The 13302-nt window shown below is 43.4% G+C and overlaps 1 protein-coding gene across 3 annotated transcripts in view; it reads right to left on the reverse strand.

Annotated features, from left to right (window-relative positions):
* Window positions 1-414: 414 nt before the first annotated feature.
* abca7 (ATP-binding cassette, sub-family A (ABC1), member 7) overlaps window positions 415-13302 on the reverse strand; it is a 29423-nt gene continuing 16535 nt past the window's right edge. For 2 of the 3 annotated variants that reach the window (XM_018745881.2, XM_018745882.2), the window contains exons 21-50: window positions 13102-13241; window positions 12797-12934; window positions 11780-12003; window positions 11474-11528; window positions 11167-11369; window positions 10741-10855; window positions 10560-10583; window positions 10004-10149; window positions 9766-9890; window positions 9579-9671; window positions 9130-9322; window positions 8455-8549; window positions 8319-8351; window positions 8097-8202; window positions 7859-7933; window positions 7593-7762; window positions 7293-7470; window positions 6989-7104; window positions 6690-6834; window positions 5829-5952; window positions 5227-5356; window positions 4974-5097; window positions 4773-4835; window positions 4485-4591; window positions 4119-4260; window positions 3767-3901; window positions 3553-3656; window positions 2060-2152; window positions 1131-1374; window positions 415-1021 (exon numbers count right to left, since the gene is read on the reverse strand). In XM_018745881.2, coding sequence (XP_018601397.2) covers window positions 725-1021; window positions 1131-1374; window positions 2060-2152; window positions 3553-3656; window positions 3767-3901; window positions 4119-4260; window positions 4485-4591; window positions 4773-4835; window positions 4974-5097; window positions 5227-5356; window positions 5829-5952; window positions 6690-6834; window positions 6989-7104; window positions 7293-7470; window positions 7593-7762; window positions 7859-7933; window positions 8097-8202; window positions 8319-8351; window positions 8455-8549; window positions 9130-9322; window positions 9579-9671; window positions 9766-9890; window positions 10004-10149; window positions 10560-10583; window positions 10741-10855; window positions 11167-11369; window positions 11474-11528; window positions 11780-12003; window positions 12797-12934; window positions 13102-13241 — 3937 coding nt within the window. In that variant the 3' untranslated portion in view covers window positions 415-724. The remainder of the gene's footprint in view (window positions 1022-1130; window positions 1375-2059; window positions 2153-3552; window positions 3657-3766; window positions 3902-4118; window positions 4261-4484; window positions 4592-4772; window positions 4836-4973; window positions 5098-5226; window positions 5357-5828; window positions 5953-6689; window positions 6835-6988; window positions 7105-7292; window positions 7471-7592; window positions 7763-7858; window positions 7934-8096; window positions 8203-8318; window positions 8352-8454; window positions 8550-9129; window positions 9323-9578; window positions 9672-9765; window positions 9891-10003; window positions 10150-10559; window positions 10584-10740; window positions 10856-11166; window positions 11370-11473; window positions 11529-11779; window positions 12004-12796; window positions 12935-13101; window positions 13242-13302) is intronic. The other variant, XM_018745886.2, reaches the window with a different exon arrangement.

Below are 13302 nucleotides of genomic sequence, written 5' to 3' on the forward strand. Positions count from 1 at the left end.
GAGGGAAAGAAAAATAAGTAATTACTAAAAACACTTTCGAGTGCAGCATTTAAATATTCATCCCATCCAGTCCAACCAAGTCCAGTTTGCCCAACCAAAATGCTATAAACACTTTTTCTTGCAAAGCCTTTAGTCACCAATAGGGGGCTCCACGATGCATGTGCAATATTTGCATGACCTCAAAATTTAAAAAAATTGACTGACAAGGGAGGGGGCGCGGTGGCGCAGTGGGTTGTACCGGGTCCTGCTCTCCGGTGGGTCTGGGGTTTGAGTCCTGCTTGGGGTGCCTTGCGACGGACTGGCATCCCGTCCTGGGTGTTTCCCCTCCTCCTCCAGCCTTACGCCCTGAGTTGCCGGGTTAGGCTCTGGTTCCCCGTGACCCCGTCTGGGACAAGCGGTTCTGAAAGAGTGTGTGTGTGTGTGTGTGTGTGTGTGTGAATGACAATGGTACAGCAGAGCAGCATTTGAAAAGACCCAAACTTTGAACTTCACAGAGCAAATGGAAATATTTCTAGTGCCCCAAAAAATACCTGAAAACAGCAGAAAGGTATAAGAATTGCAGCATACTCTGTAGTACAGCTTCTTACCAAAATAATCAAGGCACCAAACTCAGATTTCATCCGAGAGACTTTGAATTTTTTCCCCACCAAGACAATAAAGTAAAGGTGCGGTGCTGCCTTGTGTTAAACTTTGTCATTATTCTGACCAGCTGTGCAATCACAGCTCACATCTTGCTCTCCTGTGAGCTGCTGTTCACCAAGAACAGTGCTGTAGGGTCCTTGCTGCTGGATGCCTCTTCTCGGGATTCCGCTCCATTGGCTGTTGACTCCCTCTGAGATGGTGGTCTCTTTGCCATGGACATCCCGCTACCTACTGCCCCATTCACCTCCTTCGACATGACTTCAAGGGCCCTGCCGGGTAGTGCCGGTCGGCTGGATGGAGCAGTCTCTATTGTCCTGATTACACTCACCTCCCTCAGCTGGTCATCATCACTTTGGTCCTTTGCAAAGTTCACAAACACCTGCAATAAAATTACACAGATTTTGTACCACATTTTTCAAATTTAATCTGTGGCACTACTTCTGCCAATTAAGGATTTCTCAGGTACATTCACAGCTTTAGTCATCTACCTGGTCTAGTGTGGTCTGAGATACAGAGTAATCTGCGATGCCTAGTTCTCTGCAGCTGTTGGAGAGCACGGAGAAAACGTGAGCCAGGGAGCAGGCATGGGAGGGCAGCTGGTACTGCAGAACATTCTGGTGTCGCTCCTTCAACTCAATAGCAGGGAACGAGGTCCTTATAAACACGTCCACAGGACAGGGCTCCTCGGTTGGCTCTAACATGCGCAGAATGATTGTGTAGCCATCGCCAAACCTGTGAGATTTCATATGAACATTGGAATTTTATATCAGTCTAAGTAAAATAGATCTTTATTTATAATATACAATTAACAGCAATTGTAACACTCCTTATCACCGCTTATAATCTGAAAAAAATTTATGTTAACTGTCTTCACCATTGATATAACCATTGGTCAGCTTGGACCCACTCTGTTGGAACCCTGGTCCAACCAGTCAGCAAGCCAAATTTCATATATATTCATATTATTTTATGTATTTCATGCATGAAACTTTAGAAACTGAGAAATCTCTAACTTACACATAAACATCATTCAGATGTTATTGACTGTAATAAGAATTACTAGAGGTAATGAGATTACATTTAGAACACCCTGCGTTCTATTAGTGCATCAATGGCAGTCCACACAGTGAATATCTGCAAGGTAGCAAGGTTAAAACAGCTATATATAAATTCATTGTAAACCTATCTGTTCACCATCATACCATCTTGACTGTGTCCCTAAATTGGGATAAAAACTAATATAAATATGCTGCTGTCAAGCTGATATTGTTAACTGTTGAGATAATCAAAGCACTGATCTTGTTGGATATTCTACAGTAAATTTTGGCAGTCTATTTTGGATATTCTACAGTCTATTTTTATATTTTGTCACACCAGGTTTGTCCTATGATTACCATCACGACCCAAAATCCCATACCTGTTCTTGAGGTGTTGCACAGAACCCAGGCAACGGAACCTTCCATTGACCATGATGGCCATTCTGGTGCACAGAGCTTCACATTCCTCCATGCTGTGAAAATGGACACAAAAACACTTGCAAGAGCTTACTGACATAAAAGTTGACAATATAGATTAAATAAGTCTAGTAACTGACTAAATTAGTGTGCATTGGTACATCACAGGGGTTATGGACTCTATGACTATCTGACAGGCAGAACGCAGTTTGTCAGTCTTTGGGACTCTCTCCAACATGGTGGTCAGCAACAAAGGGGCACCACAGGGAGCAATACCATCTCCGTTCCTGTTCACCCTCTATACCTCCAACTACAAATATAGGTCTGGGCTGTGCAACTGTTGGGTGTATAGAGAAAGGCAACAGAGTAGAGTACGGGCGTTTAAATAAGGACTTTACTGGGTAAGGTTAACCAAGCTGGTGGCCGACATTGACTGTGCCAAAGAGCCCTTGTGGCTGATTTCTATTGATACAGATATGGAGATTGTTCGCTCCTACAAGTACCTGGGGGTGCACATCAAGAATAAACTGAACTGGTCACACAACATGGACACGCTGTATAAGGAAGTACAGAGCAGGCTCGTCGTTCTTAGTTGAAGTCGTTTAACGTGTACAGCAAAATTCAAAACATGTTCTATCAGACTATGGTTGCCAATTTCATCTATTATGCTGTTGTATGCTGGGGTGGTCATCTCTGTGTTCAAGACCAGCATTTACATTTATATGCATACCAGCAGACTGAACCAGCTTGGGAAGACAGTGGTTTCTGTCATGGGTCTGACCCCAACTCAGTGCAGCCAGCGGCAGAAGCCAAGATGAGGACGAAACTGGTGTCCATTATGGACAATAGCGCACACTCCCTCCACAAGGTGATGGCCATTAGTCACCAGATTGTTCAGTTACAGGTCACGAAGATGTATTTTTGAGGGCGCTTCTTACCAACAGTCAACTGTCTCCCTAATACCAGTCAAGGGCCTTTTAGTTCCTCAATGCAGGGGGTGCACTAAGAGTCATTGAACTGTTTTAATCATTCTCAAGTTAGTTCTAGGATAGCTGTAACATGTAAAAGTTCATTTTGTCCCTTTTTAATTTATTTTGTTACTCATTTATTGTTTTGTCAGTATAACTGCACTTTGGTTTTATATGTCATGTCTTATGTGTTATGCTGAGCTGCTGAGTGTAAATTTCCCTGCTGGGATCAATAGTATTATCCTGTCCTGTCCTGAAGGGGGCGCGGTGGTGCAGCGGGTTTGGCCTGGGCCTGCTCTGTGGTGGGTCTGGGGTTTGAGCCCTGCTTGGGTTGCCTGGCGTGACTGGTGTCCAGTCTGGGGTGTGTCCTCTCCCCCTCCAGCCCTGCGCCCTCTGTTGCCAGGTTAGGCTCTGGTTCACCGTGACTCTGCTTGGGACAAGCAGTTGTAGACATTGTGTGTGTGTGTGAGATAAACAGTACCCTCTACCTGTGGGAGGTGAGAATAACAGATCGACCCTCTTTGATGACACTGAGAATGCAATTCCAGAGGAACCGCTTGGCCTTGGGGTCCATGCCTGTGGTAGGCTCATCCTGATGAAGCATTGACATATGTGGGTAAGAGAAGTAAGCACAACAGATGTGCTGGTTAAAATTCAATCGGTTCATAAAACCCATTTCTGTGCTGTTTTGCTCTCACTCACCAGGAATATGACAGGAGGTGCCCCAATCAGGGAGATGGCAGTAGACAGTTTACGTTTGTTGCCCCCACTGTAGCCACCTGCTTTACGCTCAGCGTACTGGGTGAGGCCAAGCTTTTTCACTCCCCACTGGGCAACCTAAACGAAGAGTAAAAAACACTGGTATCCCTATTCCAGTAAACTCTTGGTCACATCCAGGCTCATCTGCTCATCTAAAATGAGAATCTTCAAGGTTTTCACATTATTCCCAGTATGTAAGTGTAATCAAATTGAATTAATGAAAATTACTTAAACATTGTATAACAGTGTACAATCTTTAATATTTGTATGAGAGTGTGTGTACTACTTCTGTCACCTTCGCTACAGCTTCTTCCCGGACCCCACGAAGACGGGCATAGAACTCCAGGTGCTCCCTTCCAGTGAGCAGGTCACTGACGGCATCGAACTGTGGGCAGTAGCCCATGAGTTGGTGAACCCGCTCCATCTCATTCAGCACGCTGATAAAAACAAGGCCTTGTTTAGAACTCATCCACATCAAAATCTAAGTCATCTTCACATGTGTGCAAGACTGCTGCAACTATGCAGTATATATTGCAACAACTGAAAAGATAGAACTTGCATTACGCCTAAAGTACTGAACATTTTAGGAAACACATTAGCTAAAAATCAATCAAGTATGAATCAAATATGCCAAACCTGTATGAAGACAAGAGAAACTTACCTGTGTCCATTGAGAAAGGCCTCTCCATAGGTGACAGCGGTGTCTCCAGTGAGCATACGAAATGTGGACGTTTTCCCAGCACCGTTCACCCCCAGAAGGCCAAAACACTAGTCAAGGAAGGAATGCAAAACACACCTTGGGTCACACTTTCACACTGTCAGCATACCCTACTGAGGAGTATACTGTTCACTGCATTGAAAGGATTTCAGCAAGCAACTTCTAGGCTACATATCTATAGTGTGACCAGGCACAAGTGAACTGAGTTTAAGAATAAGAAATGTTGCTCACCTCCCCTCGTGGAATCCCCAGACAAAGACGATCCACTGCAGGCTTTCTTCCCACTTTGTACACCTGCATAGTGGAAGTGAAAGCACTGCAGTTAATAAGATACTGAAAAAAAACACTATATTAATGTTTCAGATTTGTCCTTTGTGGAAAAAGTTCTAAATACTGTCTCTGGACACTACCAGTGTTCCATTGGCTACCTACCTTACTTAATTCTTTCATAAGCAGTATATCTTCTTGTGCTTTTCCACTAGTGACTCTGCGTCTTTCCTTAGCTACATCCTGGTCCTCTGGGCCCAGAGGGGGCAAACCCAGGTCAGAAAAGGGCCTAAAAAATGGTTAATCTCAACATAGTGGCTTTTTTGAATTGCAAATCACAGTGGATTCTGACATAACATGCAATAATGGACAAATGACTTTGACAGTATAGCACAGTACTAGTCGGCAGTTGATGTACCTGCAGTTTATGAAAAACTTGTACTGCAGCAGTAAAGTAAACAGGAAGAAGATGACACCTTCCACTGCCATGGCAAACAAATTCTTTCCCACAAAATCCCAGGACAAGGGATCGAGAGTCTGTTTGGTGCCTGTGAATATTGAGAAAATCAGTTGCCACTGTATTTTCATCCTGAACATTGGAACCATTGTGCTGTTACAGCTACTAGTCCATGTTACGCATTTGCACCTGTGAGGAAGTTATTCAGTTGTGAGATGAAGGCAAGACAAGGATGTACAGACACATTTACATTTACATTTATTCATTTAGCAGATGCTTTTGTCCAAAGCGACGTACATCTCAGCAAAAGTACAATTTATGCATTACATTAAGAGAAGGAGACATAGCTGCAGACATAAAAGTCTCAAGCAAACCTAGTTCGTTACCTACCACTTGCTGCACCAAGGTTCATCGATCGAGTAGGTGCATAAAACAGGATAGAGAAATCCCGATACCCTCCCACCAATTACAGACACAGTAGTGTTTGTTAATATCGATCTGTGAACATCCTTTCCCTTAGCCACACGTATCCGCACATTGATTCATTTTCTAGTGTTACATACCCAGACGCTGGAAAGCATCAACCATGGCCTGGTTTTTCGCCATATCAATGAGCCCACGGCCCAGACAGAAGTGTGGGAAGATCAGAAAGACCTTCTTCAGGATCTTATTCACATCACTGAGATACTACAAAGGAGAAGGGCCAGTATTAATGGGGTAAAAATCAAGCACATAAAACCCTTATTCAAAAAATAATATCTTAAAAAATTTACTGATTCAAAGAAAAGGAAAAGGCAGTTATAACTGGAAACAGCTGACTGAAACCACTTTAAAATCTGTTCGTATCCTCTGGTACTTTGTGTAGCTGCCCCTTCGGAAGCATGTGCAGGTACTTCAGGTACATCTTCTTTTCAATGCTCAATTTTAAGCCATAAATGTTGGAACAAGTCTTGCTTTCTGACACGCATTTCAACTGCACAGTGCTCTCTTTATTCAGCTCAACCTTAGCACATTCTTAACTATCAAAACTGAGGTAATTATTTTGACTGTTAAACCTGCTACAAGGTGTTATAAATCTGAAACTTTTGAAGAGGGTTAATGAGCACCACACAAATGTGCTGCAGTTTCTCAAACTTTCTTTTATACCTTAAACTGTAAGCAAATGCGACTGAATGCATTCATACACATGACTGAAGGGAAGAAGTACAAATCACAGGTTAATTAAAATGTATTCCAGAACCTTCTGGATTATGGTCCAGTATTATAGGTAGGGCTAAAACTATGAAAAAAAATATTTTTTAATACCCATTGTAAATTATGCAACTTAAAATCCTCAAGACACTGTAGCTATGGAACCCTATATACCTACAAAGGACTGGTGTGGTGTGTGGGTTGTGTGTGACCAGCAGATTCAATCCCAGTACCTGATCTGTGAAAAGTTCCAGGACAAATGTGGCTATGCTGCCATTGATGCCAATGAAAAGGTTGACAGATGTGAGGACCACATAGGCTGTACTTGGGACATTAAATATGAAGGATGCTGGGTACATAAGAGGCGTAATTGACCACCTGAAGCAGAGAGAGGAAGAACTGAATGAAATATCAGAGCACCAGTCAATGCCTTGTTGCTGTACATTTGAGAAGGTGCTTAACATTTTTTAACTGGTCCAACTAAATTTCCACTTTACGGTAAATATCAAGCGCCACAATACTTAGTTCTTACCCATAGAGCATGAGTAGCAAAACCAAAGCAGGTAGATTAGTGTCAGAAACATATGACTGTTGCTGGAAGCCAATGAAGATTAGGACTACCATCGTAGCTGGTACAGCATAGTTCAGCTATAACCAGGACAAAATCAGAGCAGATTTAGGAACATAGGAAATGCATACAGTGAACTTTATACTCATTTCAAATCAGATTAGAATTATTCTGATTTCTATGCAATTGTAATCTGAAATACAGATATTACAGAGCACTGTTTTCTGTTGTGACTGAGCAAGTAAACATAAGTCATATTCTAACTGACCATGTCCCATGTGAAATTGGCGAGCCAGTAGAGGACGGGTTTCACTCCACTGACAAACTGCAAGTGCTTGGCCTTGCTGACGCGCTCCTCAATGAGGAAAAGCACAAAGCTGGCTGGCACGAAGGACATGGCGAACATCACACAGATTGAAACCAGCACATCCACTGATGTGGTCATCCTAGCCAGAGACAGAGAGTGAGAGAGATACATCTCTGAGGAGACCAGAATCCATCAGTGTTCCCTGACTGGAAAAGCTAGAGTCAAAACATTGATAGAGCCAACACATTCCAATGTCCTCACATTGCCACCTCAGTGAGCTGTTCTTTGGTGAGATTGAGGGGGTGGTTGTAGGCTGTAATTCCATGTCTCCTCCGCTCAATTCCAGGTGGTAGGCTGGCACGGAGGAGCCCATTGTTCATGACATTGACAAAGGATGCCATGGCATGCCAACCTTTGTTGTTGAACCACACCTAGCATGGAGGTAACCACAGTCTGAGAATTAGCTCCAGGTACCACACAATGAGCAGGATGATTTAATAATAGAAACTGTGGCCCCACTCTCTCACCTTCACATTTCTTCGACTGCTCAGCCCACCAAGAAATTCTGGTAGTCTGTCCAGGAGCCTGTTCAGTGAACTGTTCTGTAACCATAAGAAAGCAGGGTCAACTGGGTGGTCAAGCATAACTAACACACAGATGAAAATATCCAGGTAAGAGACAGGTGAGAAGAGATTGTTTCATAGACTGATGAAATACATTTTCAAATTGTTGAAGAAGCTCCAAAATATGCTATCCAGTTCAAACCTGATGTATTCTGTAGCGACTTCTTATGGCAAGAATAGACTCCTCCACGCGATCAACTTGGGGTGCTGCCTGGGAACTGCTGCCACCCAGAGAAAATCCACCATATCTACAAAGCAAACCCAGTAAGTTATTACATTAGTCATTATGGAGACTGACATTTGTATACATATGTACCATCTGATCTACTCCACTTGATTAAAATTACATTTACAAAACATTTACCTGAACTCGTTGACCCATTTCTTGGTCTTCAAACTGGATTGAGACAACATAAATAGCTAATGAAAACTGTAACCTTTATAGCTTTCTTAATATTGCTCATCAAATTGTCCTTAGAATTGTCTTGACAAGCTCATACCTTTTTCGCAGGATCTGCGGATATGTCTTAACCAGATAGTCAGAGATGTTTCGCCCAGTCATGTTCTGCAGGATGTCTCCAGTGGGCCTCTTGATCTGTTAAACACAAATAAATATTCATTTCACACTGGGTAATAAAGTCAAATCCAGCTTTATTAACAGTAATTTAAAGATTGGATTCTGAAGAGTTCTTCCATCCCACACAAAATATTATTAGCCTGTATTTTAAACCATGTGTTAGCATTTGCAATCAAAAGTAAGGAGACTCCTGATCAGTCTGAAGTCTGTGTAGAATTTGCATGTCCTCCTCGTGTTCATCTGGGTTTCCTTCAAATGGTCCAGATTTATCCCACAGTCCAGTGATGTGTTTCAGGTGAATTAGTGACTCCTAATTGTCTGTAGAATGTGAGTGTGTGCATGATTGATTTGTGTGTGTGTGTGTGAGGCTACCCTGTGACTGACTGGCATTCTGTCTGGGGTGTACCCTACCTAGCCTAGAGCTTAACGTTTCTGGGATAGGATCTGGACCACCACAATCCTGCAACAGGACAAAAAGTCATCAATAGTGAGTGAGTAAGTGTCTGAATTAGCATTATGAATGTTGAGTGTTCTCTGGAGCAAAGAAGGGTAGAAGCGTGTGAGGGGAAGGACTGTAGTGGTCAAATAATGCTGTCACCTGTGGTGGGGGGATGCCACCTGCCCCCTCTGGGCAGTCTGCCAGCATTCTGCGGACCTTGTCAGTGCTGCACTGACACTCAGGGGAGGGCTTGGCTGCACTCCAGTTCCCAGTGCTGAAGAGCTTCCATGTAGAGTAGGGAATCTGAGGCCTTCTGAACACAGCACCTTCTTCTTCTGTACACCGGCTCTCCCTGAATCCGACACAGTGCGTTAGCAACACTGAAGGCAGGGAAGATTTCCCCATGCTTGAGCGGGAAACACATACAGTTTACAATAATGCATTCAGATCAGATCCTCCTCATGGCACTAAAACATGGTGGACAGTCTGCTACACTTCCATGATAACCAACTAGAAAATTCTGAGACAAGTACACTTTAAAAACAGAATTTTAAAAATCTGCCTGCATGTCTACAAGACCATACTGTAGAGGAGAAACAATGCCTTACCCATTCCTTTCCATACACTCGGTCCCAAAACCAGGGTTATCTAGTAGGGCATCCAGCAGATTATGGATTTCTGGGTCCCCAGGGGCATCATTGCTGAAAAAACCAAGTAGAATAAAATAAAACTCAAGGTATTGGGAGTAAAGAGGAGAAAGTGTCAGAATGTAAGCAACTGAGGAGAATTCCCTACCTGAAAAATGTGTACTGCTCTCCATACATCCAGGGCTGCAGCTCCAGAGACGGGTACTTTCCAAAAGGTGGGACAATAAGGCTGAACAGCAGGGCAATCAGCACAAACACAGCAGGCAAGACAATCTGAAAGAAGACAAAGCGGTGACTTCAAGGATCTTCAACATTTTGTACTCTCTGACCAGCAATTTTTATGCACAAAGACGGAAACTGTGCAATGAAGCATTATTAAAGGTTACCTGTGCAAAGATGCCCCTTCGACTGCGTCTAGCGTATAGCCACCTCTTAATGAAAAGGGCCCGTAGCTGCTGTACGGTCAGACCCCATCCGATACGGGGCACACCACCCCTCCCATCACCACTCAAAGGGTCCGTTTCCAGAGGTTCTGTGTGAGTGAAAACAATAACTGATGTGTCAATACCCTGGATGTTATGTTTTAAATATATGACATTAGCTGCTGCAGTTTGCTTTAATACTTTAGGAATATGCAGGGGTATGCCAAGTAGAATTGCTTTGCTGCCATTGTGTTGCAAGTGCTTTTATCAAAAGAGACATACATATTTGACCCATTTATACAGCTGGGTACTTCACTGCATCAGTTCAGAATATGGATGATGCTTAAGGATACTACAGCAGTAGCAGGCAATGGGTTTTGACCTAGCAAAATTAAGGTACAGGACCAAGTTCTTCTTTGCAAATAAAATATTTTCTAAAAACAGGAAGTTTAATGGGAAGAGCATGTGAATTTATTGCACAACTTGTGGGACACCTTTCCAAATTTCAAGTGAAATCTACCTTGTTTGCGCAATGGCTTCCTTCCTAGCAGCAGTGTGGACAGACAAAAAGACAGTCAAGAAGCAACACAGATGATGCATTGGACAGTGTTCACATATTGAGCTAAAGACAACAGACATGTCTGGACAACAAATAAAATGAAAGGACACTCCCTGCAGGAGGAGGGAAGCTATGAAGCTACCTGTCTCCGGTTCATCGAAGCGGTCGTTCCGCTGGCCGTGGGGACCAGATGGCTTTGAGCACATCTCCTCAGGGTCAGCATCCACCCCCGTTTCTTCAGCAACTTTCAGAAAGATCTGGAAATGTATGCAGAGCTCAGAAAACAAAGACTGGCACTCACGTGTGTTTTATCCACCCGTTTCAAAACAAACCCTTTAATTCTGCACAAATGCAAGCTAAGTGCAAGTTAACTCTCAATAATTCAAAAATGTTCCTCTCGAGCTATTCCAGTTGTATATAACCATATTCAGGCTGTATACTTAAGGTTATGCTGTGTACTTAATACTGTAAGACCTTTGATCCTTAAAAAAGTTTGATGTACTGCAGACAAGAGTGCTAAACACTTTAATGTCCCATGTTTGTACTTGTTTTAGTATTTCAACCTCACCTCCTCCAGAGTGGTGTCGGAAAGGCCATAACTGGCAATGCCGAGCTCAGCCAACCTCCGGTCCAGCTCTGCTAGAAAGGAAGCCAGGGTGCCGTCCTCCGCAGCCGCATGGGGAAAATTGATCACCACCTCTCTGCCCACATCTTCCACCAGCCGGACCTGAGATATATGGCGCTGTGCCAGTGCCAGCAGAGCTGCCGTGCCTGGTGGATAGCGAGGACCAAGTACGTGAGGAGAGTTAGATTAACCTATGGTTGAATTTAATGCATAAATCATCAATCCCAGGGCGCAGAGTAAGTAAGCTCACCTAAGCCACTCTCGTCACCCAGACCTGTGTCATCGCTCTTGGAGGAGTCGCTATCCTGAGACACACAGAAGAAGAGTGAATCACATGGGGAATGGGGTACTGCAGGCATATCAGAATAACAGCAGAATAAAGCTAATCGCACATGTTACTGTGTTTGATGCCATCTCAGATCCACCTAGATATGATAGTGTTATTTGTGACTAGTTTTGTTTGTATTGTTTATGTCGTTACGAAAAAATTTTACAATAAATGTAACATTCAATTGTATTCCCAGTGGTTAAGAGAAACATCAAGAAAACTTTTTACCTTCTTGATGGCAGAGGACATGGGCTTTCCAGTGGTTACGCTGCAATCTGGTGCACGATTGTCATCATCCTTCACAGCTGTGAGGTAGTAGCCAGTCCCCAGATGAGCCTTCAGGAAGAGTGGGGAGCCACAGCAGCACAGCTGTCCCTGAGAGATGATGGCGATCCTGTCACCCAGGAGGTCGGCTTCATCCATGTAATGAGTGGACAGGATAATGGTGCGGTCTGCAATCAAAGGAGGACAGTGCACAAGAACCAGAGATGCTGACATCAGGAAAGACAGCAGGATATCCTGACAACAGACAGTAAACGGTTTAACAGAAAAAGGCTGTTATATACAAGTGCATGGCAGAATTATATACACAGGATAAAAGATTAAGTACAATGAAAAAACAAAATGAGTATTTCCTATCATTAACATTAATACACACACACACACACACACACACACACACACACACACACACAATTAATACATAAAATTATAAATGGAAGGGAGTGGCTTGATTGGGATGCAGCAGCACAGTGGTTAAAGCTGCTGCCCCCCCCCAGCTACCGAGCCATTTGGTAGGTATGGGGTTTGAATCCTGCTCAGGGGGTGTGGAGTTGGCATGATTCTTTGTGTTTGTGCCCCCCAGAAGTGTGTGGCAGAAGGCACCAGAAAAGCACTTGTGTTCCTCTCGTGTCATGAAAAACCACACAAGTGGTTGCTATGTGAAGTCAATGTCCTTGGACATTTTTCTGATGAAATATTAATTTAACACATAGCTTGCACACACAATCAAATAGCCTTTACTGTCTTCAAAGTGATGCATTTTACATTTGCAGATCCGCAACAAGTTTTATGAAACATCCCCAGCCATGGTTACACACATACAAACTCCTAACACAGGTGGGTTGTACAAAGAAGGCAACAGAAGTTCGTACAACACACCATTCCAGATGGAAATATTAAATGGTGTTTTTGATGGACCATGCAAACCTGTAAAGTAAAAAGTACTCCACATAGTGTGCTGACCTTTTCGGTACTTCAGCAACAGGTCCCAGATGCCCCTGCGGGAATAGGGGTCCACACCTGCAGTGGGCTCATCCAGAACCACCACCTTGGACCCTCCCACAAAGGCAATAGCCACAGACAACTTCCTTTGCATGCCACCTGAGGGTGAATGTAAAATCAGTTTGAGGTTGTAAGCACAAATGCTGTCACTTTCATTATTGCACTTTGCCTTCTTCTCTATTCATGGTTTCAGTGATGGTTTCTGTTGTGTACTGGATAAGTATGTTATACAAGCAGCTTTTTGGAAGGAAATACTCAAAAAGTACCAGAGAGGTTCTTGATCTGTTCATGGCGTTTGTGTAGCAGTCCTACATCCTCCAGCAGCTTGTCCATCTCGTCTCTTATTTCAGGACCTGATAATCCTTTCAGACACCCGTAGAACCACACATGCTCTTCCACAGTCAGTCTGAAAACCAAAACAGTACTATATTAATTTCCACATCTTGCCAAGTTTAGAAGAATGCTCA

This window comes from Scleropages formosus, chromosome 9 (assembly GCF_900964775.1).
Source record: "Scleropages formosus chromosome 9, fSclFor1.1, whole genome shotgun sequence".
NCBI lineage: Eukaryota > Metazoa > Chordata > Actinopteri > Osteoglossiformes > Osteoglossidae > Scleropages > Scleropages formosus.